The sequence below is a fragment of the Erpetoichthys calabaricus genome, chromosome 1 (assembly GCF_900747795.2).
Source record: "Erpetoichthys calabaricus chromosome 1, fErpCal1.3, whole genome shotgun sequence".
NCBI classification, from domain to species: domain Eukaryota; kingdom Metazoa; phylum Chordata; class Cladistia; order Polypteriformes; family Polypteridae; genus Erpetoichthys; species Erpetoichthys calabaricus.
This window is the reverse complement of record NC_041394.2, coordinates 338877697-338903735: the sequence shown is the minus strand read 5'-3', so window position 1 is coordinate 338903735 and position 26039 is coordinate 338877697. Positions and strand designations below refer to the sequence as shown.

Genomic DNA, 26039 nt, shown 5'->3' with positions numbered 1-26039 from the left:
GAAAAACGCCTCACGTCTGGACAAACTGGTGAGGAAGGCAGGCTCTATTGTTGGCATGGAGCTGGACAGTTAGACATCTGTGGCAGAGCGACGAGCGCTCAGTAGGCTCCTATCAATTATGGAGAATCCACTGCATCCACTGAACAGTGTCATCTCCAGACAGAGGAGCAGCTTCAGCGACAGACTGCTGTCAATGTCCTGCTCCACTGACAGACTGAGAAGATCGTTCCTCCCCCAAACTATGCAACTCTTTAATTCCACCCAGGGGGGTAAACATTAACATTATAAAAAATTATTGTCCGTTTTTACCTGCATTATTATCAAACTTTAATTTAATATTGCTTTTTGTATCAGTATGCTGCTGCTGGAGAATGTGAATTTCCCCCTGGGATTAATAAAGTATCTATCTATCAATACATTTCGAATTTCACCACATGACCTATTGCTCAGCCATAGACCCCAAATCTCCATAAACGTTTGTTTTGAATTCAAACAGGCAAATTAGTGAGAAATCTGGTTAAAGGATTAATGGGAACAGTGCCAATTATATTCCAGAAACCTAAACCTGTGTTTTTTGGAACAGACTTTGATTGTCTATGAAGTCAAAAATGTAAATAATTCAGTAATCCTGCTCTGTCAAACTGCTCAGGCTTTATCTGTTCCAGAAGGAATTACTGAGGAAACCAATTCCATGAAACTACTTTGCAAACTAGCAGGTTTAATGAGAAAAACTGCTGTATGAGTAAGAATTCTGAATATTTTCCTCCCTAACTGAAAGAACCAAAGTTTAAAAATGTTTGCTTAGTGAATGTGTACCAAAATAGCACTGAAAAGAAAAAGTAATACACAAATCATTAAAATCAAATTTGAAATTTTGTGAAATATCCTTAAGTCTCCTCATCTTCCACAAGTGTCTCTACTCTTGAAGCAATATTTTTTAGTTTTGATGAAGTGTTATATACTATTTCTAGGTTTTTAATCAACAAATAAAGAAATTCACCTCCAAACAAACTCCCAGAGTGATAAATAAGAAATGCTTCAATTAGAATTTCAAAAAAGAAAAAAAAATGAAACTATGCGAAGAAGAAAAACTCCTCAAATTGTTCAAAGCATACTGAAATTTGTACATGAGGAACATGTATATCTTTGAGATTTTTCTAAAAATATATCCAGGACACACAGTAAAATGTCCAGTTTTAATTTCGATTTATTATTTATAAATTAATGTTACCAATTTTGCTGTGCATAATGTGAAGCATGAACAGTTGTTGGTGTCCATCCCATCACCATGAGACTAGTTGTGTCAGGGAGGACAGACAGCTGAGAGAGCAAGTGGCAAATGAAAGGAAAGAGGCAAGCCCAATAGGGACTGGCACACAAAAACAGTGTGTGTAAGAAACCTGATCGTCCACAAAAGGGATGGAAGGCCTGCATTACAAATTAAATGAAAAAAGCATCAGAAGTTACATTTTTAGGAATGTGGATAGACAGTAAAATAACTTGGAAGCATCATATCAATAAAATTATTGTTAAATGTAAAGGTGCACAATATGACTGGTTTAATTTATAGACATTTAATTATATTTGTTTTTGATTATAGTACAGTCTATGGATCAACTTCAAGCTGTGAATTAATGCAACTGAATATTATTCAGTTACAGATTTAAAATTATGTTGTAGTTCTGCTAAATTTGACCTGTTTCAAATATACTTGTTGAAATGGGACCACTTCCTTAAAGCTTTGTGAATTAAAGTTGCATCTAATGTATTGGCTTAATAATAAATGATATATTGATTTCCAAGTTATTAGTTTATGAAACAATTGCTTGGAAAATCATAAGAAAACTTTAGTTTTTGGTAGGTAGGTCCTGCACATGCAGAAAATAGAAGATTACTGAATTTTTAATCAAGACCTATATTTAAAAAAGTTAAAAAAGGTGTGTTAAAAACAGAAATACCAAATATAAGCAGAATACAAGATGGAGGACTTTGTGTTCTTGATTTCTCAACATTTTAATCCAGTTGATTTTAAAAGTTGGTTTCAAAGTTTCTAAAAAATTATTCTAGCAAATAAAATGGCATGCTCAAGTTTACATTTAGCAAATCTGGCAAGTTATAGTTCCTACTACTGTGCCCCATCAAAATGAGTAAATTACCTAGAACATTGTCTGCCCTTCATAAACAAGTTCTGATGAGTTTGCTTTTACTTTAAAAGACCATTACCAACTAAATAGATGTTTCCTCTTTGACAAAGAACATATTATCCTTGAGAAAAGAATGTTTCATTTAGATAAATTAATTCATAACATGTTATTGGTTCATCAGTTAATTGATTAGAAGTATCATAATAGCCTATTCTGACTTTTGTTCATACAATTTTAAATTCTCTTAATACAGAAAAACAAGTATTTCACTCTTTAATTAAAGGCAATCAAGCCACTATGGACACTATTTTGATACATTAACTCTATTTATAGGTAATAAATTGTATATCAGACAAGAATTTAATAAGCACCACATGCAATTATCCATATTACTAAACAAGAATGGTAAACCGGATGGACGCAGGGACATGGGCCGTGGATGCAAAAGACGTAGTGTGCAGGCGCCACACAAAGCCCCCCTCCAAGCACCGGAAAATGAGAAATGATGCGCCGCGCAGAAATAAGAAATGAGGCAACGCGCCCCTAGCACACCAAGAACAAAGGAGTCAGACGCAAGCGCCACATAGCACACGAGACGGTACGCACACAAAAAAAGAGGATTCAGACCCACGACACACAAAGCCCCCCTCCACTAACAGAAATAAAAAATGAGGCAACGTGCCCCTAGCACACAAAAAAAAAAGGAGTCAGACGCGAGCGCCACTGAAAGCCCATTGCACACGAAACGGGACAGACTACGGACATAGCACATGAAACGGGACACACACAAAAAGGAGGATTCAGACCCACGACACACAAAGCCCCCCTCCACTAACAAAAATAAATAATGAGGCAACGCGCCCCTAGCACACAAAGAACAGGGACAAACACATAGAGAGCAGGTTACAGAACAAAGCCCCCCTGCCCAGAGTAAAACGAGAAAGACTACGAACCGTCTGACATGCCGCAAGCAGGATAAAGCGAGGTCAGAAATAGAACACAGAGTAGATAGATAGATAGATACTTTATTAATCCCAATGGGAGATTCACAATCTCCAAAAGCAGCATACTGATACAATAAATAATATTAAATTACAGAAAGATAATAATGCAGGTGAAAAACAGACAATAACTTTGTATAATAATGTTAAATGTTAACGTTTACCCCCCCCGCGTGGAATTGAAGAGTCGCATAGTTTGGGGGAGGAACGATCTCCTCAATCTGTCTGTGGAGCAGGACAGTGACAGCAGTCTATCGCTAAAGCTGCTCTTCTGTCTGGAAAGTGATCAATAAATAAAAATAGAAAAAGTACAGAAGCACACATACACATACGCCACACACACGCCCAATCGCCCCCCCCCCCCCCCCCCCGCCGCCCCGAGCAAAACGGGAGAGACTACGAACCGTCAGAGTAGGAAACAAAGTAAAATGTCATAAACAGGTTAAAGAACAGGGACAAACACATAGAGAGCAGGTTACAAAACAAAGCCCCCCTGCCCAGAGTAAAACGAGAAAGACTGCGAACCATCTGACATGCCGCATATAGTTTGGAGGGACGGCCGGATCCAGGGAGGGTCCTAATAGTACCAAACACTTGCCACTCCTTTATTATGGACTTTACTGTTTTCCTTGGGATTGATAAAGCCTTTGAGATTGTTTTGTATCCATCTCTTGCTTTATGTTTGACCACAACTCCATCCCTGAGATCTATTGAAAGTGGCTTGCCACCCATAGTCAGTTGAACTACCAAGCAAGGGAATGCTCCAGGAACAGCTGTTTTTATGCTTCACTGATCACACGGATTACAATTGAGCACAGGTGGAAGGATGCCAGTAGCCATGGTCTGCAATGGAAATAGTGGGCAGTGACACCTGATTGAGTTTAGGAGGGGGTTATCCTTTATTCATCTCAGTATTTCTTATTTTTTATTTTTTATAATTCTTCTGAAGTATAGCTGTGATATCTTCACTTGGATATTATAGATTGCATTGAGTAAATAAAGCAGGAAAAAATATTGGTTTGTGTGTTTTCATTTAAAGCTGTAAAGCAAAAAAAAAAGGGAATATTTTGAAGGGGGGATTCTTTTCTATACCCACTGTAAGTGAGCAGAAGATGAGCTGATCACCAAAAGACATGGAAGTTAAACAGGATACATTTCTTTAATATTTCAAGCAAGATAACATTTATTTCTGTCATTCACAGGTATAAAATACCAAATAAACGAAAAGACCCTGAAGCAAACATTTGGGCACCCAGCATGGTCAGTAGTTAGTAAGACCCCCTTTGGCAGGTATCATAGTTTGTAAACACTTTTTCTAGCCAGCAAAGAGTCTTTCAGTTGTGACTTGGGGTATTTTCACCCATTCTTCTTTGCAAAAAAGGCTTCTAATAGGCATGATTCTTGGGCTGTCTTCCAGAATTTGCTTGTATTTGAATCCATTCTTCCTTCCACCAATTACATGTCCCCTGTGCCACTGGCTACAAACACAAGCCCAACGCCTGATCGATCCACCACCATGCTTAATAGTTGGAGATGTGCTCTTTTCCTGGAATTCTGCACTCTTTTTTCTCCAAACACACCTTTGCACACTGTGGCCATTTTCACTTTATCAACTCAAAAGACTTGATCCCAAATACATCAGGCTTGCTTAGATGATCATTTGAAAAATTCAGGTCCTGAATTTTGTGTGTATGATTCAAGAAAGGCTTTCTTCTGCCGACTTTACCATGGAAGGAATATTTTTTCAGGTGCCACTGCCCAGTAGAACAATGCACCACCACTCCAAAGTCTGCAAAATCTTGCTGAAAGATTTTTGCAGTCAAACAGGGTTTTTTATTTGCGTTTCTAGTAATCCGATGAACAGTTCTTTCAGAAAGTTTTCTTGGTTTTTCAGACCTCAACCTGACCTCCACCATTACTGTTAACTGCTATTTCTAAATAACATTACAAACTGAGGAAACAGCTACCTGAAAAAGCTTTCCTGTCTTCTTGTAACCTTCTCCTCCTTTGTGAGCATCAATTATTTTATTTTTCAGGATGCCAGGCAGCTGCTTAAAGGAGCCCATTTTTGCTGATTTTTGGGACAAGGTCTGAGGAGTCAGAGAATTTATACAGTTTTGACATTTGTTTCATCTGGGCTTTCTCCCCCAACAATGATTGTGAACAAGCCATAGCCCTAATGAGCTAATGAACATCCGGGACCTTGATAAACATTATTTGAGACCTCAAATATCTTGGGATGCCCAAACCTTTTCATGGTGCCCCTTTCCTTTTTTCACTATATAAAATTGTACAAAACAAAAACAATACACTAATCTTGAATAAAATGCTGAAAATAAATGCATCATCTTTACCTTTATGCCTTTTGGTTATCAGTTCATCTTCTGCTCACTTAACTATTCACAGTAACAGACATGTTAAGCAAGGGTGCCCAAACATTTGCATGCCACTGTAGCAAAATGTGAGGATCCCCATTTGAAACATTGCACAGATTCTACTTGGTTAATAAAACACTATGTGGATGTAAGTGATGCTCGAGTGTTCTGTAAAGGAGCTAACCATACAATTCTACAGACTGTATGTGTCAGCTCTTTTTGGACTAAGATTTTCTTGAACAATAAGGAAAAAAAAAACTGTAGGGGTCTTACTCTTCAAACTTGCTACATACTATTACATTATGATAATGCTCCTTTGGCTCAGATGAATAATTAACTATAACATGAGTAGGTTTCATCTTATGTCAATGACATTTATCTTACCTAAACTAATAAGTCTGTAATCCCTACAAAACAAAATACATTCCAATATATTAAGATATTAATTCGTTCATGCTTATGTTTTTGTTGTGTTTTTATACACAGTATATTATATATATATATATATATATATATATATATATATATATATAATATATATATATATATATATATATATATATATATATAATATCTCAATGAAAGAAGCATAGACCTGAATGGTTACATCAATATGTTTATGTTACATATTCCTGGAATATATAGCCGATCTCTGGGTGACAGGGCCATCAGCTATAGAACACCAGATTTTGGAATGACCTCCCTAAATTAATGAGATCATCTGACTCCATTCATTTTTTAAAAAATAACTAAAACTCATCTGTTCAGGAAGGCTTTAAACTTAACCTGACATTCTGCCTCCTCTCTCTGTCTTCCTCTTTGTCCAGATGTTCAGGATAATTTGTGTGTGTTATACCACAAATGATGTTATTTGCTAGGCTTTCTTTTAGTATCAAATCTAGTAATTTACTCTGGTTTATTGTCTTTTATTCTATTAAATGCCTTTGTATATCCTGTATCTATCTGGTATAATGTTCTGTTCAGGAAACATCTGTATCCAATGTTACATACACCTGCTGTTTCTTTATGAGACTCCGTGAAGCGCCTTTCCCATGCTCATGACTCTATACAAATACAATTTCTTCTTATTATTATGATTTAAAGAAAATTAAACTTACTATACATGGCTAGCAAAAATATCCATTTTAATTGGAAGAACTTAAATACAACCCTCATAACTAAATGGGAACACGATGCCTTAAATTGTCCCGTGTGTGTGTGTGCCCTGCGGTGGGCTGGCGCCCTGCCCGGGGTTTATTCCTACCTTGCGCCCTGTGCTGGCTGGTATTGGCTCCAGTTGACCCCGTGTTAGGATATAGCGGGTTGGGAAATGACTGACTGACTTATCTTAAATTTAAAGGAAAAGTAATGTCTCCCGATGAGCTGTTTAGAATTTGACAAGAATTAATGATATCGTGAAATTGCCTGCCAGGTATTTGCGTGATTTCCATTGCCGTTTAAATAGATAAGAAGATGCAGAACGACGCTAAATTTAGCTACGGACTAGCATTTTCTCTTCCACCATAAGTCGGCTATCTTTTCTAAGCATTTTGGTTTATAAATCTGATATGATAAGAGGGCTGTGTGCGTGTTCTTTTCATTTAATGGATTTTAGAATACAGTGGTCAAACCGCCGTGTTGGTGCTTTACTTACTTTAAAAAAAATAAAAAGAGCCATTTTCATGTGAAATCGCTTTTGCCTCAAGCATAAAGAATTCGGCAATTCCCCTAAAACACCGACAAAAGGAATATACGGAAAAGAATGGCGGTGTCCCTCGGCATTTTGAAGTAGAAACGGGACTCAATAACATGAAGTGAAGGTAGCCGCTGACAGAAGACAATGAACGAAGAGTACCGCGAGATACAGGGAATAAAAAAATCCCACCTCCATAAAGTGACGTCCCACCCCGATTCAGCTCACTTACCGTCTACCTCTGGGTGATGCAGTACTTTTAAAAGACAGCTGAATCAAAATCAAGAATCTTCCCGTCTGCAAAACACAGATTGTGTACATACAGACACTGTGCTGAAATGAGAGAGTCGAGACACACGCCGACTTTAGTTTTCACCGCCCTTGATGACGTAATACGGCACGTCGCGTCTAGGTACGCACTACGCTAGAACGGTGTTGCTGCTGCCCGGAGAAATAATGGGCGGATCTATGGGTAGAATAAATGCCCATCAAATTCGACTTCAGCGAATAATGTTGTTCCTGGACACATCGATCGGAATTAACATGCCCAATTGTCAACAGTCTTACATTGTCTATCAAGTTTAACTTCATTCAATGTATTCGTGGTTCACTGTTCGCAGTCCCTCCTTACTACCCCATGTCTATCTGTAGACCTCCACAACTAGATTCTTTTGGAGATGTTGAATGCAAGATTAGGAAGGACTTTTGAAATGTCGGGTATGTGCCGTGAAACCTTATCGGGCGGGATTTCCTGTGTTTAATAAAACAATCTACTCATTCTTATAAGGGCGTATCAGCATATTCTATTTGTTTTTTTATTTTTTAAATGAATGTATTATGTCGTGGAACAACCAGATAAGCTCCTGTAAAATCTGTGTAAGCGCCTATGTTATATCGACACTTGAATCACTACACATTTTCAAGCAAGAACGAACTTTCTGGGTTAAAGTGAAATTAAAAATTCACACGGGTTTAACTTTTAAAGAACATACATGACTTTAGAAATTAATTTTCTTAGTCAATAATTCAACGTTTAATAGTGAAGAGAGACGAAAATGACTGGAGACCACGCTCAGGTTCACGTAAATCAGAACCAGTTAATGTGCGTGAACGTAAACGGCGGGCACCAGGACCCAGTTTATCCTGCCCCTAAATCCGCCCATAATTTCTCCGGCCTGCAGAAATAAACAAGACATGCTGTGTGACGTCACCAAAAGCGACGAGGGATGATGCCTGCGTGAGACTCGTTCTTTTTTTTACTTAAGACCATTAGGCGACACACTAGGTGCTTGAAGCTGATTAAGCCGGCTTTATTAAATTATCCAGAAGCAGAAGGTAAGTTATCGGGTCGGTCACTTCGTGGATGTAGGATTTTTCGTTCGCTGTACTTTGTTCAGCGACTTGAATCACAGGCAAGACTGACTTTCCCTCTTAAATGCGTGAAGTGCCGTTTGCATTTTCTCTGCCTGCGCCTTGTGCACTTTATAATGTTGATTTCCATTTCTACTTCTTAGCGACCAAACACAGATTTCATTACGCGTTTATTTAGTTAATCAGCGTGGTCTCGTGTATGCCGTATATTGGGATTTCGAGAAGGAGGCGAGTTCATGCGGAAATAGCTACAGTATTTGATTTCTTCGTCCCGACAACTTCGCTAAAATAAAATTGGGTGTGCAATTCAATTCACTAGAAAGATTTTATTCAGTGTTACTTTGTAGTTTTCATAGTTTGGTTGAGTGTGTGGAAGTCGGGGGCATTAAGTCGTCCGTCTGATACTGTATTTTTAAACCATCCGATCAATCAATGATCATTTATTGTCATTTTAACGGAATACATTGTACAAGTACTGTATAAAGTAATTCTTGTTTGAGTGTCTACCTCGCAGAATACATACACTAACAGTTTCTAGTATAATTAACGGTACAGTAATGCAACAATACAAGTCAGTAAATACTAAACTATCGAGTACAAATTACTGTGCAATAGGTAACAACTTGCAGGCGTGAAGTACAAATAGCGCAATAGGCCAAAGTGACTAGTGTTAAATGAAAACTTGTAGTCACTTTAGCAGTTTAGGTGTTAAGCAATAAAGTGACAGTTCTGATATTCAATTTAAATAATAAAGTACAGTGCTGATAAACTGTAACAATACATACAATTTATAGGTGACAGTAAGTAGCTCACTGATAAATGACACTCGTTGGACTTATCAATACTGTCGTGATATCGCAAAATAATGTACTGCAAACTCCTGACAATATTACAGTGCAACATTATGTGACATAAATATACAGATCACTACAGAGTCAGACAGTTTATACAATAGAAGCAAATTAAGAGTTTAAGTCTTTATTGTTGGCCAAGCGTGCCAGTATTGCCAATCAGTGCATGTTTAGCAGTCTAATTGCCTGGAGGTAAAAACTGTCTCTGAAATTTGTTGTGCATGTGCGGATGAGTCTTTTTTCAGAAGTAAGGAAAGAGAAAATGTTAATTGCAGGATGATGGGAGTCCTTCATGATTCATGCCCATATTTTTCAGTCATCTCATAGTGGTAAAATGGTCCTAACTAGCTAATCTCAGAATGACTCAAATTTGCTCCTAGTCTTAGCAGCAAAATTAAAGGCACTTTATCAATTTTCCTAATTGAGGAAACTATTCATAACTTCATCAGTCTTTAAGGAAGTGCACAAAGTCTCCTAACTCGCTAGAAGATGGTAATCAGAGATCAGCACACACATCCTAGGATCCGTTGAATGTTTTGGAAATGCTGGACAACAAATGATTTTGTGTAAAGATATCAATCTGACAGAGATGGAATAATACTTGTAACAAATCTTGTGTGTTACATGATCAACCCATCGATGTGGTGAAGCCATGTGCTGTCCGCAGAAATTAAAGTGTTGGTAATGTTACACATTTTACCAGATGGAAAATGCTACATTGCAATAATGATGACCTGGGAATGTTACAACCAGAAATTTCTCAAATTTTGCACTAAACTTTAAATGGCCTTACAGCACATGAGGTAATGTGCAGATTTTTTTTTTTTTACACCACTACTCAATGTGAGGTAATGTTATAAACAAACTGCATTCATATAAGGGTTATTGCCCCAAGTGTGGAATCACACACATATGTGACTCACAAGCACTATCACAGTATCAACATGCAGATTTTCATCGATGCAAACTGTACTGTGTTAGCCAGCATTTACCCTCAAGATGGATTGTGGCTGGATGGGAGATTGACAGCGAAAGGTCTCATGGGTGTGTTGATCTTTGCATTCCACAAACCCCTAGAATGTTTGCTACACAATCTGATTATGGAGGGGGACCTCTGGAAGTTGATCAGAAACAGTGCATGAATAGCTATGGCTAGTTTCAGTAACTGTTACTTGATGTGGTGTTTCCCATGTGCCATAATCGAAGGAAGTTATTCTTCTGGAAGTAAGGCTGTGGATCATTTTGTTGTTAAATAAACATACCTGTTATTGAGCTTGACTTTCATTCAGTGTTTGTGTCTTGATCTTTCCATCTTGGTGTTTGTTGCATTATTATTCATTATGTTGCATAGTGGCAACAATTACATGCACATTATCCTACTTTATTAAGTTATCCTCCTTTATTATTATTATTATGTTTATGGTAAAGCTTCAGTGTTAGCATCAGAAAACTTAAAAAAATGTCATCATGAATGTCAGTTTATGGTCAGGGGAGTTGTAAATGTGTGGCATCATTCCTTCTCAAATGTGGCCTCTTACTCCTCACTGGGGCTGAGAGTAGGAAGCTTTATAACTACTTCTGATGTTCTGAGGTAGGAAAAATTCCCTGTCTTTTTTCAGAATGAGTGACCCTACCCCTGGAGCAGCACTGCTCCGAACAGAGCTTCTTCCCTGACTGCTGTTCCTCCTCTCAGCTGTACCAGTCTTGCCATTATCCTGACTTCATTTTGTTTTCTCTCCTTTGATTTCAACCCAAGCTTTTTTTCTTTGGTTCTCTTATCCTCACTCTTCTCTGAATCTCAAGTCCATTGCCCTGATGTCCTGCTCAGGAAGTGGGCACTGTGCGCAAAAATCTATATTATGATATATAATGAACAATTCTGTTTTGATAGATGCAGGTATTATGTACTTGTGTAAACCTTTTCAGACTGAAATATACTTTTGTAACAAATGATCAGAGGCGACTGGTGAAAAAAATTTGGGTTAGGGGCAAACTGAAGCAGCGCTTATATAATAGATAGATTGGAAAGGCACTATGTAATAGATATTGCCTATAGTGTAGCTATCTGGTCATTCCACATGCTGTTGTGGTTCTTATCATATTGTCAATGCACATCTTGGCCTGTCCAGTACCAGACCCATAGGACAATTCCAGGCTAAAATGCATTATACCCTTTCCACCGTGCTGCCCAACCTGATGCCACCTTTCCTATTTCTACTGTGCTCCAAAACTTCAGTCCGTGACATCCACAGTCCCCTTATTCTTTCCATTAGGCGTCCAGTAGATGTGGAAAAGAACAGGTGATCCTGCCCTCAAAATTTTATTCTACACCTGTCTCTAAATTGTCCAGGCCTCTGCCAACTTGCCCAGTTCCCCATTCTGACAAATCCCACACCATAATGTCAGCAAGCCCATCTCCATAATCTTCCAATAACATGGACTTCTGTCTGTCCTATAATACATCCATTGCTTAAGTTCAATCCAAATTTTATTCTGCTTCTGCTAATAGAGTGTCCAGTTCTTGCCCATTTCCATTGCATTCTATAAATCCACATCACACAAGTACGAGTCCTCTGACTTTTCTCAAGTCTTCCATCTCAGTTTATCATTTAGCACAGCCACAGAGTCATTCCTACCCTAATTTTATTCTGCACTTGCTGCTAATCTGCCCAGTCCTATGTACGTTTGCAAGGCTTACCTCACTTGGGTACAAAATCACATTGTTAGATCCACAGACCCCCCGATCTTAAAATATAACTCACCCCCCAACCTGTCTTGTACTGCACCCATAGAACAAGACCAACCTAAAGCTTATTTTGCCTTTATGATCAGGATACTGTGATTTCCTTGAATATAAATTTTGCCATCCTTTTCTTCAGTCATTTCACTAAGCCTGCTAAAACAATTTAGCCTCCTACTATTGTCTAGATCATTGTTTCCCAATCTTTTTTTCTGTAGTGACGCACGTTTTGTAACCAAAAACATCCTAAGGCACACCACTGTTTTACTATCCACAAATGCATTTATATCTCATACATGTGCTCAACTGTCTGAAGGGGTGGGACTACTGGAGAAGCCAGTAGAAAAGGAGCTCTGAGATCAGCGTTTGCAGGCACAGCACTTGGTGAGCACTTTGCTGGAATCTCCCTGCTGCTTCTCTCCTTTGTCCGTCCCTCTCTGCCTCAGAGGCAACTTGTATACTCGCTAAACACTGCTCCTGAGTGACTCACGGTCGACTACTCACCCAGGTAGTTTGACTCTAGGAGATGCATCTGCATTGTAGAGATCACAGAGGTGCTTTTATTCAAAGCTTCTCCGGGTAGTCCTGTCCTCCTCAGACAGGTCTCGACCACCCGTAGAGCTAGTCCCTCTCAAGCTATTATTTCCAGGGCCTACCTGTCATGGAGCAACACTGTGCCATGGCACATTGGTTGAAAAATGCTGGTGTAGATAACTGTAACTACTTTAATGTTGCTTGCATTTTTCAGAAAGATGTTTTAGGTCTCATAACCCCAATTATTATCCTCAGAGCTTCAGTACTGACACTTTGAAACAACAAACAGGGAAAGCAAAATAAGGCATTACTTACACCACAATCCTTTGGCCAACTCCATTTGTCATAACAGTAGCTGGAAAAAGTCTGTGTGTAAGCTTGTTGTCGATCTCTTGCCTGCTGCTGAATTAAATCAAGTTGGTCAGATTCAAGCCCCTTTATGTTCTTTTTTTTTTTTTCTCCAAGTGAATGATTTATGAAGGGGTGTTTCATTAAAGAAATAACTGAATTTTCTTTGATTTCTGAAGTTCCGCTTCAAGTTGCCATCTCCGTAAAGTTGCACTCACTCATCTGTAGTTACATTAATGGCAGGTGTGAACTGTGTACCATGGATGTGAGCATGAAATTATCATCCAATCACATTAGATTAAAAAAAAACCTAAACAGTACTAATTCATTGCCAATAAATGTGTGAGTGTCCAGGTTGCACAGAGCTGTATCCCTGGAAAAATCTGAAAACAATCAATTTAAGGACAGCCTCGGGTCACCTGCTTTGCAAAAGAACAAGGACTTGAAAAGACCCTAATTGGGCTGGCGTCCTTCACTCAGGAAATATAGTTATTCACACAGAAATTAAACAAATACAAGTCGGAACCAGTTTTTAATGGATGCTGCCATGAGCTGACACCAGACACGTTGTGACATTAAACAATTTATTTCATGGTTATTTCGCATTACCTAATTAATTTAAGTACAGATTTAAAATATTTTGGAGGAGGGGTGGTGCCCCTTCTCTCCGCATTACAAACTGCCACTGCAAATGATAAATATATTACTGACCGATTGTATACATAGGTGAATCTTAACTGCTGTAAAGCTTGTTAACACTCAAATTGATTCAATAGTGGGTACTCCCCTCTCTTTGACTTGATCTGATGATAATGCAGTTTCTTTCTCTCTCACACAGTCGGTCATGTTCCAGCCAAGCAAGCGCAGTACAAGAGAACTTTTTCCAGTTACAGGTCTGCACAAAAAGACATTACCTTTAAGACACGAAAACACATTTTTCTATGTAAACATACTGGCAAATATGTTGTTTCATGGGTGGCGCAGTGGTATCGCTGCTGCCTCGCAGTTAGGAGACCTGGGTTCGCTTCCCGGGTCCTCCCTGCGTGGAGTTTGCTTGTTCTCCCCGTGTCTGCTTGGGTTTCCTCCGGGCGCTCCGGTTTCCTCCCACAGTCCAAAGACATGCAGGTTAGGTGGATTGGCGATTCTAAATTGGCACTAGTGTGTGCTTGGTGTGTTTGTGTGTGTCCTGCGGTGGGTTGGCTCCCTGCCCGGGATTGGTTCCTGCCTTGTGCCCTGTGTTGGCTGGGATTGGCTCCAGCAGACCCCCGTGACCCTGTGTTTGGATTCAGTGGGTTGGAAAATGGATGGATGGATGTTGTTTCATTAAGAAGAATTTCATCTGGTATACCAGATGTACGGGATTATCACCTACTCCTACAGGGCAGCATTAAATCAGTGTTCATAACCTTTTAAAATATTAAATTAATGATTTGTTTTTGTATTCATGTCTAACATATCTTTCCAAAATATTAAAATCAGTCAAGTCAGTCAGTCATTTTCCAACCCGCTATATCCTAACACAGGGTCACGGAGGTCTGCTGGAGCCAAACCCAGCCAGCACAGGGCGCAAGGCAGGAACAAATCCCTAGGCAGGGTGCCAGCCCACCGCAGGTCACACACACACACGCACACACTAGGTACAATTGAGGATCGCCAATGCACCTAACCTGCATGTTTTTGGATTGTGGAAGGAAACCCACACAGACACAGGGAGAACATGCAAACTCCACGCAGGGAGGACCCGGGAAGCGAACCCAGGTCTCCTTACTGCAAGGGCTACCACTGCGCCACCGTGCCACCCATATTAAAATCAGTAAACATGAAATGTTGCTTTCAGTTGTTAAAAGCTGAGCTGTATTTCTGTATTTGGAATATCTACAGATATTCAGTAAGACTTGTACCTTTTGGCTGCTCTTCTCCATCATCCATCCATCCATCCATTTTCCAACCCGCTGAATCCGAACACAGGGTCACGGGGGTCTGCTGGAGCCAATCCCAGCCAACACAGGGCACAAGGCAGGGAACCAATCCCGGGCAGGGTGCCAACCCACCGCAGGACACACACAAACACACCCACACACCAAGCACACACTAGGGCCAATTTAGAATCACCAATCCACCTAACCTGCATGTCTTTGGACTGTGGGAGGAAACCGGAGCGCCCGGAGGAAACCCACGCAGACACGGGGAGAACATGCAAACTCCACGCAGGGTGGACCCGGGAAGCGAACCCGGGTCTCCTAACTGCGAGGCAGCAGCGCTACCACCGCGCCACCATGCCGCCCCTTCTCCATCATTAAGTACCATTTTCCAAACTGTTTTACAGTAATCCCTCCTTGATCGCGGGGGTTGCGTTCCAGAACCCCCCCGCGAAAGGTGAAAATTCGCAAAGTAGAAACCATATGTTTTTATGGTTATTTTTATATTGTCACGCTTGGTTCACAGATTTGCACAGAAACACAGGAAGTTGTAGAGAGACAGGAACTTTATTCAAACACTGCAAACAAACATTTATCTCTTTTTCAAAAGTTTAAACTGTGCTCAATGACAAGACAGAGATGACAGTTCCATCTCACAATTAAAAGAATGCAAACATATCTTCCTCTTCAAAGGAGTGCGCGTCAGGAGCACAGAATGTCAGAAAGAGAGAGAAAAGCAAACAAATCAATAGGGCTGTTTGGTTTTTAAGTATGCGAAGCACCGCCGTATAAAGCAGTTGCAAGGAAGGCAGTAGCTCACACCCCCTTCATCAGGAGCAGAGAATGTCAGAGAGAGAGAGACAGATAAAAACAAACAATCAAAAATCAATACGTGCCCTTCGAGCTTTTAAGTATGCGAAGCACCGTGCAGCATGTCGCTTCACGAAGCAGCTGCACAGAAGGGAGCAACGTGAAGGTAATCTTTCAGCATTTTTAGATGAGCGTCCGTATCGTCTAGGTGTGCGAACAGCCCCCCCTGCTCACACCCCCCTACGTCAGGAGCAGAGAATGTCAGAGCAAGAGAGAGAGAGAGAAAAGTAAGTTGGGTAGCTTCTCAGCCATCTGCCAGTAGCGTCCCTTATATGAAATCAAATGGGCAAACCAACTGAGGAAGCATGTATCAGAAATTAAAAGACCCATTGTCCGCAGAAATCCACGAACCAGCAAAAAATCCGCGGTATATATCTAAATATGCTTACATATAAAATCCGCGATAGAGTGAAGCCGTGAAGCGCGATATAGCGAGGGATTACTGTATTTGCATACACTGTGCTGGTGTCTAATTACTGTTTTATTTATTGCCATCCATGACCTTTCAAACATCCATCCATTATCCAACCCGCTATATCCTAATTACAGGGTCACGGGGGTCTGCTGGAACCCATCCCAACCAACACAGGGCGCAAGGCAGGTAACAAACCCCAGGCAGGGTGCCAGACCACCGCAAGGCACACACACACACCAAGCACACACTGGGAACAATTTAGAATCGCCAATGCACCTAGCCTGTACCTGGAGGAGACCCACGCAGACACTGGGAGAACATGCAAACTCCACGCAGGGAAGACCTGGGAAGCGAATCTGAATCTCCTACCTGCGAGGCAGCAGCGCTACGCACTGTGCCACCGTGCCGCCCAGCTTTCAAACAGTGAAGTGCAAATTGCTGGTATCACTGTGTGCACAAGTAGTTCGTATTTGTAAAGGATTAAAGATGTTGGAGAACATTGTCTTAAAGTACACGATGACTCTGGTCTACTCGGTATTTTATTACACATGTTCAATAATGGCTCAGAGGCTAGGGATCTGCACTGGCAATCGGAAGGTTGCCGGTTCGAATCCTTTAAATGCCAATAGGGACTGTGCTCTGTTGGGCCCTTGAGCAAGGCCCTTAACCTGCAATTGCTGAGTGCTTTGAGTAGTGAGAAAAGTGCTATATAAATGCAAAGAATTACTCATTATTATTATTATTAATAGTTCAACTAAGCAAAATATTTTATATTTGGCTTGTTTGATTTAGGGTAGAAGAAATTTTGGAAATCGACTCTTTATTCATCCATTTCCAAAATGAGTTTGAGAATGTTTCATTAATGAGCTAAAAGTAGACAAAGGTGCTGGTTTCATGGGTGTTTTGTTCTTTGAGATTGTATACTTTAGTTCTATGATTTAGGGAGGAAGATATTGAGAAATACTGTATGCCATACTTTTTATATATTATGAAATAATTTAACTAAAAAACATGTTGTAGTTGGTCTTTTCAGTGACTTGGGATACAAATAATTTGTTTTGAACATTTCAATAAAATGCAAAGAGGTGTTCGTTTACTACAACACATATCCCATTGCTTGTGTCTAATTATCTCTGGCTTAATTACAGGAACAATACAACATGGTGGCAGCAAATCCTCTAACTCCAAAGGTATCCTGCAGGCTTAACTGACAGCAAACCATTAAATTATCCAAAATACCCTCTAATTGTTTGATATTTACACCTCATTTTCTCTGTTTAAATATATCAGGCAGAATTCCAAAAACCATCTGCTTTCATTGTGCTTTTATTTACATTTGCTTCTTCGATTTTGCCATTTTGACTAGTTCTGTCTCATCCAGTATTGTACTCTGTGCTCAATGAAGCACATTGTCACTGTCTTCGTCATCAACAATACCATCTAAAACGAGGTCTGCCTGATTTTCATGCTGTAAATGTGTCTTAATGTATCCCATGCTACTACATTGTTTCCACTAGATTGTTATAAAAGTTCAGTCTTAAGTTAAACTAATACGTGATGCAAAATGCCTGCCATTCAACAACATTTCCTTTTAAACACAATATGTGTAAATCAAGTAATGAATACTAGTGGTCCAAACTGTGCAAGATGGTCCTCTTCAAGCCTGTTAGACCTTACTCAACAGTAACTTTATTTGAAGAATAATGAGTTACTGTCAACATACTGTATTGTCCAACGTGACATAAACCTAAAAAGAGAGTACTATAAGAAGAAACATTTTTTTTAACATTTAATTGGTACAGTTATGAATATTGATGACAAATTCTGTTCTTTCTACAGCAAGGAAGACTCGACTGCCATTTACAGTAATACCAAGATGGATGTCAAAGAGGAAACCTGTGAGGCTGACATAAAGACCATGGAGATAGTGACTGTAACTATTAAGGAGGAGGACTGTGAATGGGAGTCTGCCCACCTTAAACAGGAAAGTTCATGCATTAAGCGTGAGGATCATAAACCGGGGTCGGAGGACATTAAAGAAGAGGCTGAGGAGACGTCGGTCAACAATGAGATGCACAAACCTAAAATTATAAGACGTGGTGACCTCAAAATGAGGTCTGAATCATCAGTGTCCAAGACAAAGAGGACTGAGGAATTTGTATCTGTTAGAACTCGGGAAGATTGGCCATCACCTTCAAATCAGTCTGGCGAAAGTAAGTGTGAAGTAAATACATTATAGGTGTTAGTTTCAAAGTGAGGGTTATAGGCCTGAAAAGGGGTCTTGTGCTTTTTACATGAAAATTAAAAATAAAATGAGTTTTTATGTTTCATGGTGAAAAGTAACCCCAGATGCATTGGATGCCTGGGATTGAATTGTGAAAGAGTTCAGGGCTCTTCTTAGACTGTCCAGCTTGTATCTGTGATATTATAGAATGTCGCAGAGCTAGGCTAGGGGGGGGTCTTCAGAACTGATATGATGTCTGTTAATACCAGCTGCAGAGTCTCAAACCAAAGGAGTCTTTGGTTTCATCCATCCATCCATTTTCCAACCCGCTGAATCCGAACACAGGGTCACGGGGGTCTGCTGGAGCCAATCCCAGCCAACACAGGGCACAAGGCAGGAACCAATCCTGGGCAGGGTGCCAACCCACCGCAGGAGTCTTTGGTTTTCTTTTCTCCATTACCAATTAGCCATGTCTTTATTTCCAGTATAAGGGACATTTGCCCTGATCTGGTTTTTTTTTTTTTTGTATGTTGTGGAAGCGGTACATAAAAACCAGGGGAACCAAAGAAAATTTGGGGTGCCAGCTGGGCCACCCCATTTAGTGCAATTTGGAAAAATTAGCAAGCGGGGGTGCAACTGAAAAAAAGGCATAATATCTGTCCTTTCAACCTCATTGGGTTTTCTAAACAGTCAGCTCTCTTGAGCGGGTCTGCATTAGGAAGCTCATGCATGCGGAGCAAAGTTCCATTAATTGAGACTCCATCCTCCATGAGCGCTCAGCTTAATACCATCCTGACCTTAAGGGGTGTAGCTTACTTGCATGTGCTTGTGGCTGAATTGACCTCCATGTCTGGTTTCTCTGAGCTAGGGAAGAGAAAAGTGAAACTGTTGCTAGCTTTGGTACCCCATCCTGTCCCGGTGGGTTATTGCATACCAGCCTGAAAGGTGATCCAATTATCTAATTTATTATTGGTTTTGTCTTTTGCAAATTCAGTAATTAGATAATTCAGGAAGGCTTCTGCTTTAATTTTCTTTTTCTCGGTATGGGCAGTGGGTGCCTGAAGCCCACTCATTTTAAGAATAATAAGAACAATAGTATGATTTACAGTTTATCGATGTATGCAAGGATTATACAAATAAGATAACCACTTATCTATCAATGTAGAAGATGGCGCACAAGACAATTGAGACAAAAACGTGAATAATGGTTGTTTACAGACTATTTAAAGTTCAACACAAAATCACTGTTTTATTATACCAAAGCTTTAAGGATGATGTCCGATGATGGATGGAGTTGCATGTTGTTGCTCCGGGTTCAAGTAGAGAACTCATCTTGCGTCGAAGTGCACTCTTTGTGATTGCTCTGTGGTCCTTTGTATGTGTGGTGTTGCCTTTCTCAGCTTGCTGTTAGGCTTTTTGCTGTGTTCTCTGCAGCCTAATTTGGAAAAGAGTTATTTTTTTGGTGGGCTCTGAAATTACCTTCTTGAATGAATGCCACTTCTCGGATTGGGCTCAGTTACTGGCACTGAGCTTAGCCTGGAAGAAAGGGTCTTAGAGCTTGGTTAGGACATGTAGCTCCAAGGCTCAATGGAGAATAGCTTGCAGGTAAAACAAAGTCTGTAAGCTTGTTTTCTCCACAGACAGTGGGTAGCTTCTTGGGTTATTAGCCTTCTGCCCCCCAAGAATCAGAAATGATGAATGCACCTATTTTTAAGGGAGATGTACCCTCTGCTGATTTAATCAAGGTCACTTCCAGTTACAGCACCAGTACTTACTTATTGGTGTGTTATTTTGTCCAACACATCCAGCTAGAGTTTAGTTTGCCGTTACAAAATGAATGTCCTCCTGGGCACTGTATTTTCCCCCATGGGCTGGATGGGCATCCTGGCCAGAAAAGCGGGTGGTTCCTTACCCGGACTGGAGGCTCCTAACAGGCAGATAGGCATCCCGGCCCGAGAGGAGAAAGGGATCAGACCCAGAAGGAAGGATCAAAAGGATGAACGTACAGCCCACTGAAAAGAGATGTCGATGGGTTTTTCTTTTTACTCCCCCAGCATGTTAGATGGCAGCAGCCCTGGATATCAGTGACCAGGCATGCCAGGGAATGTAGTCCAGCAGAGCAGCCCTGCTGGGGTCACTGGGTGCTGCAAGAGGGCACTGCAGGGAGTCCTATGACCCACAAGTGCTTCCATCAGGCAGTCGCCCTGGCACTGGAAGTACTCCCGGGTCCATAATAAAAGGGACCACAGTCCCTTTTCCAGGGGAGTCAGAGCTGGGAGGACAAAGAGCAGCACTCAACTGGAGGAGGGTAGTGCGGTGGTGAGTGGTGAATTGTGGAGAGAGAAAATCTGTGCTTGTGTTACAGTGAAGGTATTGTGGTGAATAAAAACCATCTTTTATTTGAACCACCAAACTCTTCTTGTGTTCATGTTGGGGGTTTGGGCCATTGACGCTCTGGTTTCCTTCACAACTAATTTTATAAAAACGACTTTTCTGCCATTCAGACGGCCAGAAAATCCTGCCGACTACGCCAGTTATGAAAGAACTAGTGTGCTGGGGGAGTAAGAAACCCCCAGTGACGACATCTCTTTTCAGTGGACTGTCCATCTATCCTTTTTGATCCTTCCTTCCAGGTCTGACCACTTTCTCCTCCCCAGCCGGGATGCCTGTCTGCCTGTTAGGAGCCTCCCATCCGGGCAAGGAACCATCCCCTCTTCTGGCTGGGATGACCGTCCAGCCCATGTGGCATCTACAGCAACTTTTCTTTTAAGGGAGTCTCTGCAGAGGTGTCATCTCAACTCTGATTTACACGTTTTTTTGTCATTTTAAGTACAGAGCTGACCATTCACTTCAATGTTCAATCTGTAATGCAGTTGACTTCCCTGTTAAGTCTTCTGTTTTAATAGGCTTTGTGTACCACTAAAAGCTTAGCAAAATGGGCAATACCCACTTTGTTTTACAGGTGGGTCATTTTTTCATTGTTTTGGGCTCAGTTTTATTGAGCTTGTTCTTTGAGGTTTCATTTGCAAATGTTGTTGTGTTCATGTGGAATGCTTCTGGTGAGTATGGGAATGCAGGAGTGCGAAAGTGTGTGTTTAAGTTGGGAGGCTGAACCCTGCCATTTTGGGAAAAGCTTTGTCTCTTCTGCAAAGACCACAAATAGTCAAGTACACCTGCCCTTTTACATTCACTACCAAACAGTGAATGTTCCAAGATCAGATTGTAAGGTTAGTCGGAGGATCAGGAGGGGAGAGGAAGCTTTAGGGCAGTGCTGTAAAACATTGAGCTCAGATCATGGCTCACAGGCTTGTCAAATCAAACTCGTGGTTCCATTTGTCAGTCAGAGGTCAACCCACCCATTACAGGAAAGGCAAAATGTTTTGGAAATGCTGGATAATAAATGGACTCCTAAAAAGATATCCATTTGACCAAGATATAATGAGATTAATAACAAATCTTGTACTTCACATGATCGTTCATGTATGCACAGAAGCCAGGTGCTGTGAGCTAAAATGAAAGTGTTGGTAACATTACATTTTTCGGCCATGGGAAAAGTTTTGCAGTAGTGATGATTTTGGTATGTTACAACCAGCCATTTCTTGAATTTTGCACCAAATGTTAAATGCCTTTGCAACATCCATCCCTCCATCCATTTTCCAACCCGCTGAATCCGAACACAGTGTCACGGGGGTCTGCCGGAGCCAATCCCAGCCAACACAGGGCACAAGGCAGGAACCAATCACGGGCAGGGTGCCAACCCACCACAGCCTTTGCAACATGTGAGGTAATATGCAGATTTACACATTTCCCCACTACTCCACCTTGAGGTAGTGTTAAAGCAGGCCACATACATGCATATCACTGGTTTTCCCATTATCACATTATCAACATACAGCTAGACAGGGATATAAAGTGTTATCCTTAAAGTGTGTATGATGTTGCATAGTGGCAAGGTTCAATGCATGACTCTAAAGTACTACATGAGAATGGCATAAACCTTTTATTTGAAAATAATCATATCCCTTTGAATATTGTTGTTTGATAATAGTATTATTTATTATCTTTGTGGTAACTCCTTGGCGTTCATATCTGAAAAGTACAAATGTCATCATGATTTCCAAGGAACTACAAAATCATGTATGAGTGCCGTTAAAATCATGTCATTCATTCTCAAAAATCAACTCCGACTCCTGACTGGGAGTGGGTATAGGATAATATAGGATGCTTCTCCTGTCCTGTTCTAGGGTAGGATAAATGCTTCTCCTATTCAGAGTTTTACTGCAATTCTTTGGAGTAATTCTGACATGTGTAATACTTGTGTGTGATTACCTTGGGCAAAAGGTAAGTTATTGACAGTAGTTGTCTGTTCTGGACATGTTAGTAAAGTGAGGTAATGAGGTGTCAACTAACCACCACCTAGTGCTGGGCTGATTCAGGCAAATGACCCAAACGAGTAGTGAAAGCTTCTGTTGATAATTTGTTCAACTACAGAGAACTGTCTCCTGTATCATGGTAGGTGACAAGGGTGTAGAGTCCGACTAGATGGCATTCAAGACTTCACTAGTGTAGACCAATACAAGGAGCTTGTTCAGACACTTGTTAGTGCCCATCATGTAAACAGTCCCAGGAGTGACAGGAGGTCACCAACAGTATGGGATACCAGTAAGATTAAGAAAGAGGGCCTTTGTAAGCAGAAGATTCTGCTGATGTAATTGAAATTAACCAAAGAGGTGTCCACGGCCAATCTTTAGATTTATAACTTTGTTCGTTTTCAATTTTATTTCAGTTTAATTTTTTTTTTTTTTTTTTGCATAGTCATCTTCATTAGTACCAGCTTGGATTTTTTTATGTCTTCAACTGTAATGCTAAAAAGGAAATAATTAAAACAGATATCATTTACATATGTGAATACATAAAGTACATTAAATACACAGTAAAACAGAAAATGTCATTTTGATTAATACAAACTAAACCATACTTTATACGTTCACTATCTAAGTTAGATGTTGAATATGGTGTGATGGACGACTGGCTATGGACTCCGGTCGCCACCCCCAGGCCGCTAGGAGGAGCCCTCCGGACAGCATGATGGTGCCCCGAATGCCAGCAGGGCCTCATGGACTTTGTAGTTTATATACACAGCCCTGCTGGATACCTTGGGGACCACCGGGAGTCGCTGTAGGGGGGCTAGTGGGCTCTTGTGTGCCCTATAACCCGGGAGTGCGTCAGCATCACGTGTCCGGAAGGAACGACGTGCTCCCGGAATGAAGAAGAGGACTGTTTGCCCTGACCCGGAAGGAAAACGGACTTGTGGGTTTGGCCAGGAACCACTTCCGGGTCAGGGGCTATAAAAGGACTATGGGAAGCCCAGAACACTGAGCTGAGCTGAGCTGGGAGGTAGGGTGGCAAAGTGTCTGGGCGAGGAGGAATTGTAGTATTATTGAGAATTTATTGATTATATGAGTGTGGAGTGGAGGTTGCTTGGTGCACATTATAATAATAAAAATAATAGTATTTATACTTTTACCTGGTGTCTAGAGTGGTACCTGAGGGTGTTAGAGGTGGCTCCACGCCTCTACTGCTACAATGGGTAATAGAATAAATAATGTTTATCAAATATTTTTAAATTTGTATACCTTCAGTATTTACAGGAATGTAATTAAAAGAGAGAAAGTGCCAGACAAGAGAGGTTCAGACACATAAGAATACCAAAAAAAGGCATCTGGTAAATTCTACAACTCGGACTTTCTCATTTTGAGGGATATTGCTCGCCTCTTGTCTTCTTTTTGACTATCACCAATGGTAGACCGGCCCCCATTACCCTAAATGAAAACATCATTCGTATTCTTGTGCATACTTACTATGTTTAAAAGCGACTTGTGGCTTTCTTCCTACGATTTTCCTCTGTAACCTTGTGTGTGTCAGCCACCATTGCCTGGTGCTTCCTGTCTGTATTTTGTTTGACTGAGCAGCCACAGGGAAAATGACAGATCAGACCATAACCAGACTGCATGGAGGGACCAAACACACACTCGCACATCCACGCACACTAGCATTTTATTGTCTAGCTCAGTGTTTCCCAACCTTGGTGCTGTGGCCTCCCTGTGGCTGCAGGTTTTTATTCCAACCAGCTTCTGTTCTTAATTGGACTCCTGAGCTAATTAAGTGATGTGTTATTTCTCAAGTTCTGTGTTTTGGGAACAATATAGAAATTAGAAAACTCAGTTTGGTATATGATATATACACCAAAATTATAATCAACAAAATCCAGTGAATGAACAAAAGAGAAATCTAAATCAAATCAATATTTGGTGTGATCACCCTTTGTCTTCAAATCACCATCAATTCTTCTAGGTACACTTGCACACAGTTTTTGAAGGAACTCGGCTGGTAGGTTGTTCCAAACATCTTGGAGAACTAACCACAGATCTTCTGTGGATGTAGGCTTCCTCACATCCTTCTGTCTCTTCATGTAATTCCAGACACACTCGATGATGTTGAGATCAGGGCTCTGTGGGGGCCATACCATCACTTCCAGGACTTCTTGTTCTTCTTTATGCTGAAAATAGTTCTTAATGACTTTGGCTGTATGTTTGGGGTCATTGTCCTGCTGCAGAATAAATTTGGGGCCAATCATATGCCTCCCTGATGGTATTGCATGATGGATAAGTATCTGCCTGTATTTCTCAGCATTGAGAACACCATTAATCCTGACAAATCTCCAACTCCACTGTTGCCTGCTGACACTCATTATTGTACCGCTCTCCAGCCCTTCGACGAACAAACTGCCATCTGCTACAGCCAAATATTTCAAATTTTGACTTCTCAGTCCAGAGCACCTGCTGCCATTTTTCTGCACCCCAGTTCCTATGTTTTCATGCATACTTGAGTCGCTTGGCCTTGTTTCCATGTCGGAGCTATGGCTTTTTGGCTGCAACTCTTCCATGAAGACCACTTCTGGCCAGACTTCTCCGGACAGTAGATGGGTGTACCTGGGTCCCACTGGTTTCTGCCAGTTCTGAGCTGATGGCACTGCTGGACATCTTCTGATTTCGAAGGGTAATAAGGCCTTGCTGATGCAGTATAACTACCTTGTGTCTTGTTGCTGTGCTCAATCTTGCCATGACATGAAACTGTCTTCCATAACCTCACCTTGGTAGCAGAGTTTGGCTGTTCCTCACCCAGTTTTAAGCCTCCTACACAGCTGTTTCTGTTTCAGTTAATGACTGTGTTTAAATCTATGTGTGACATTGATGATCATTAGCACCTGTTTGGTAGAATTGGTTGATCAGACACCTGACTATAATCCTACAAAATCCCTGACTTTGTGCAAGTGTACCTATAAAAATTGATGCTGGTTTGAAGGCAAAAGGTAGTAACACCAAATATTGATTTGATTTAGATTTTTCTTTTGTTCGCTCACTTTGCATTTTGTGAATTGATAACAATAAACAATCATTATTTATATTTCTGAAAGCATTCTTTGTTTACAGCATTTTTTTCACACCTGCCTAAAACTTTTGCACAGTACTGTGTGCGTGTATAATATATATA

The 26039-nt window shown here is 40.6% G+C and overlaps 2 protein-coding genes across 3 annotated transcripts in view; one reads left to right on the top strand and one right to left on the bottom strand.

Annotated features, from left to right (window-relative positions):
• LOC114667326 (zinc finger protein 883-like) overlaps window positions 1-7834 on the bottom strand; it is a 62836-nt gene extending 55002 nt beyond the window's left edge. Inside the window, exon 1 of the mRNA XM_028822605.2 lies at window positions 7446-7834. The gene's annotated coding sequence lies outside the window, so the exon portion shown is untranslated. The remainder of the gene's footprint in view (window positions 1-7445) is intronic.
• Window positions 7835-7861: 27 nt separating this feature from the next.
• LOC114667405 (zinc finger protein OZF-like) overlaps window positions 7862-26039 on the top strand; it is a 38529-nt gene continuing 20351 nt past the window's right edge. Inside the window, exons 1-2 of one of the 2 annotated variants that reach the window (XM_051926226.1) lie at window positions 7862-8450; window positions 18101-18474. In XM_051926226.1, the coding sequence (XP_051782186.1) occupies window positions 8440-8450; window positions 18101-18474 (385 nt within the window). In that variant the 5' untranslated portion in view covers window positions 7862-8439. Of the gene's footprint in view, window positions 8549-18100; window positions 18475-26039 lie in introns of both variants that reach the window. The other variant, XM_028822700.2, reaches the window with a different exon arrangement.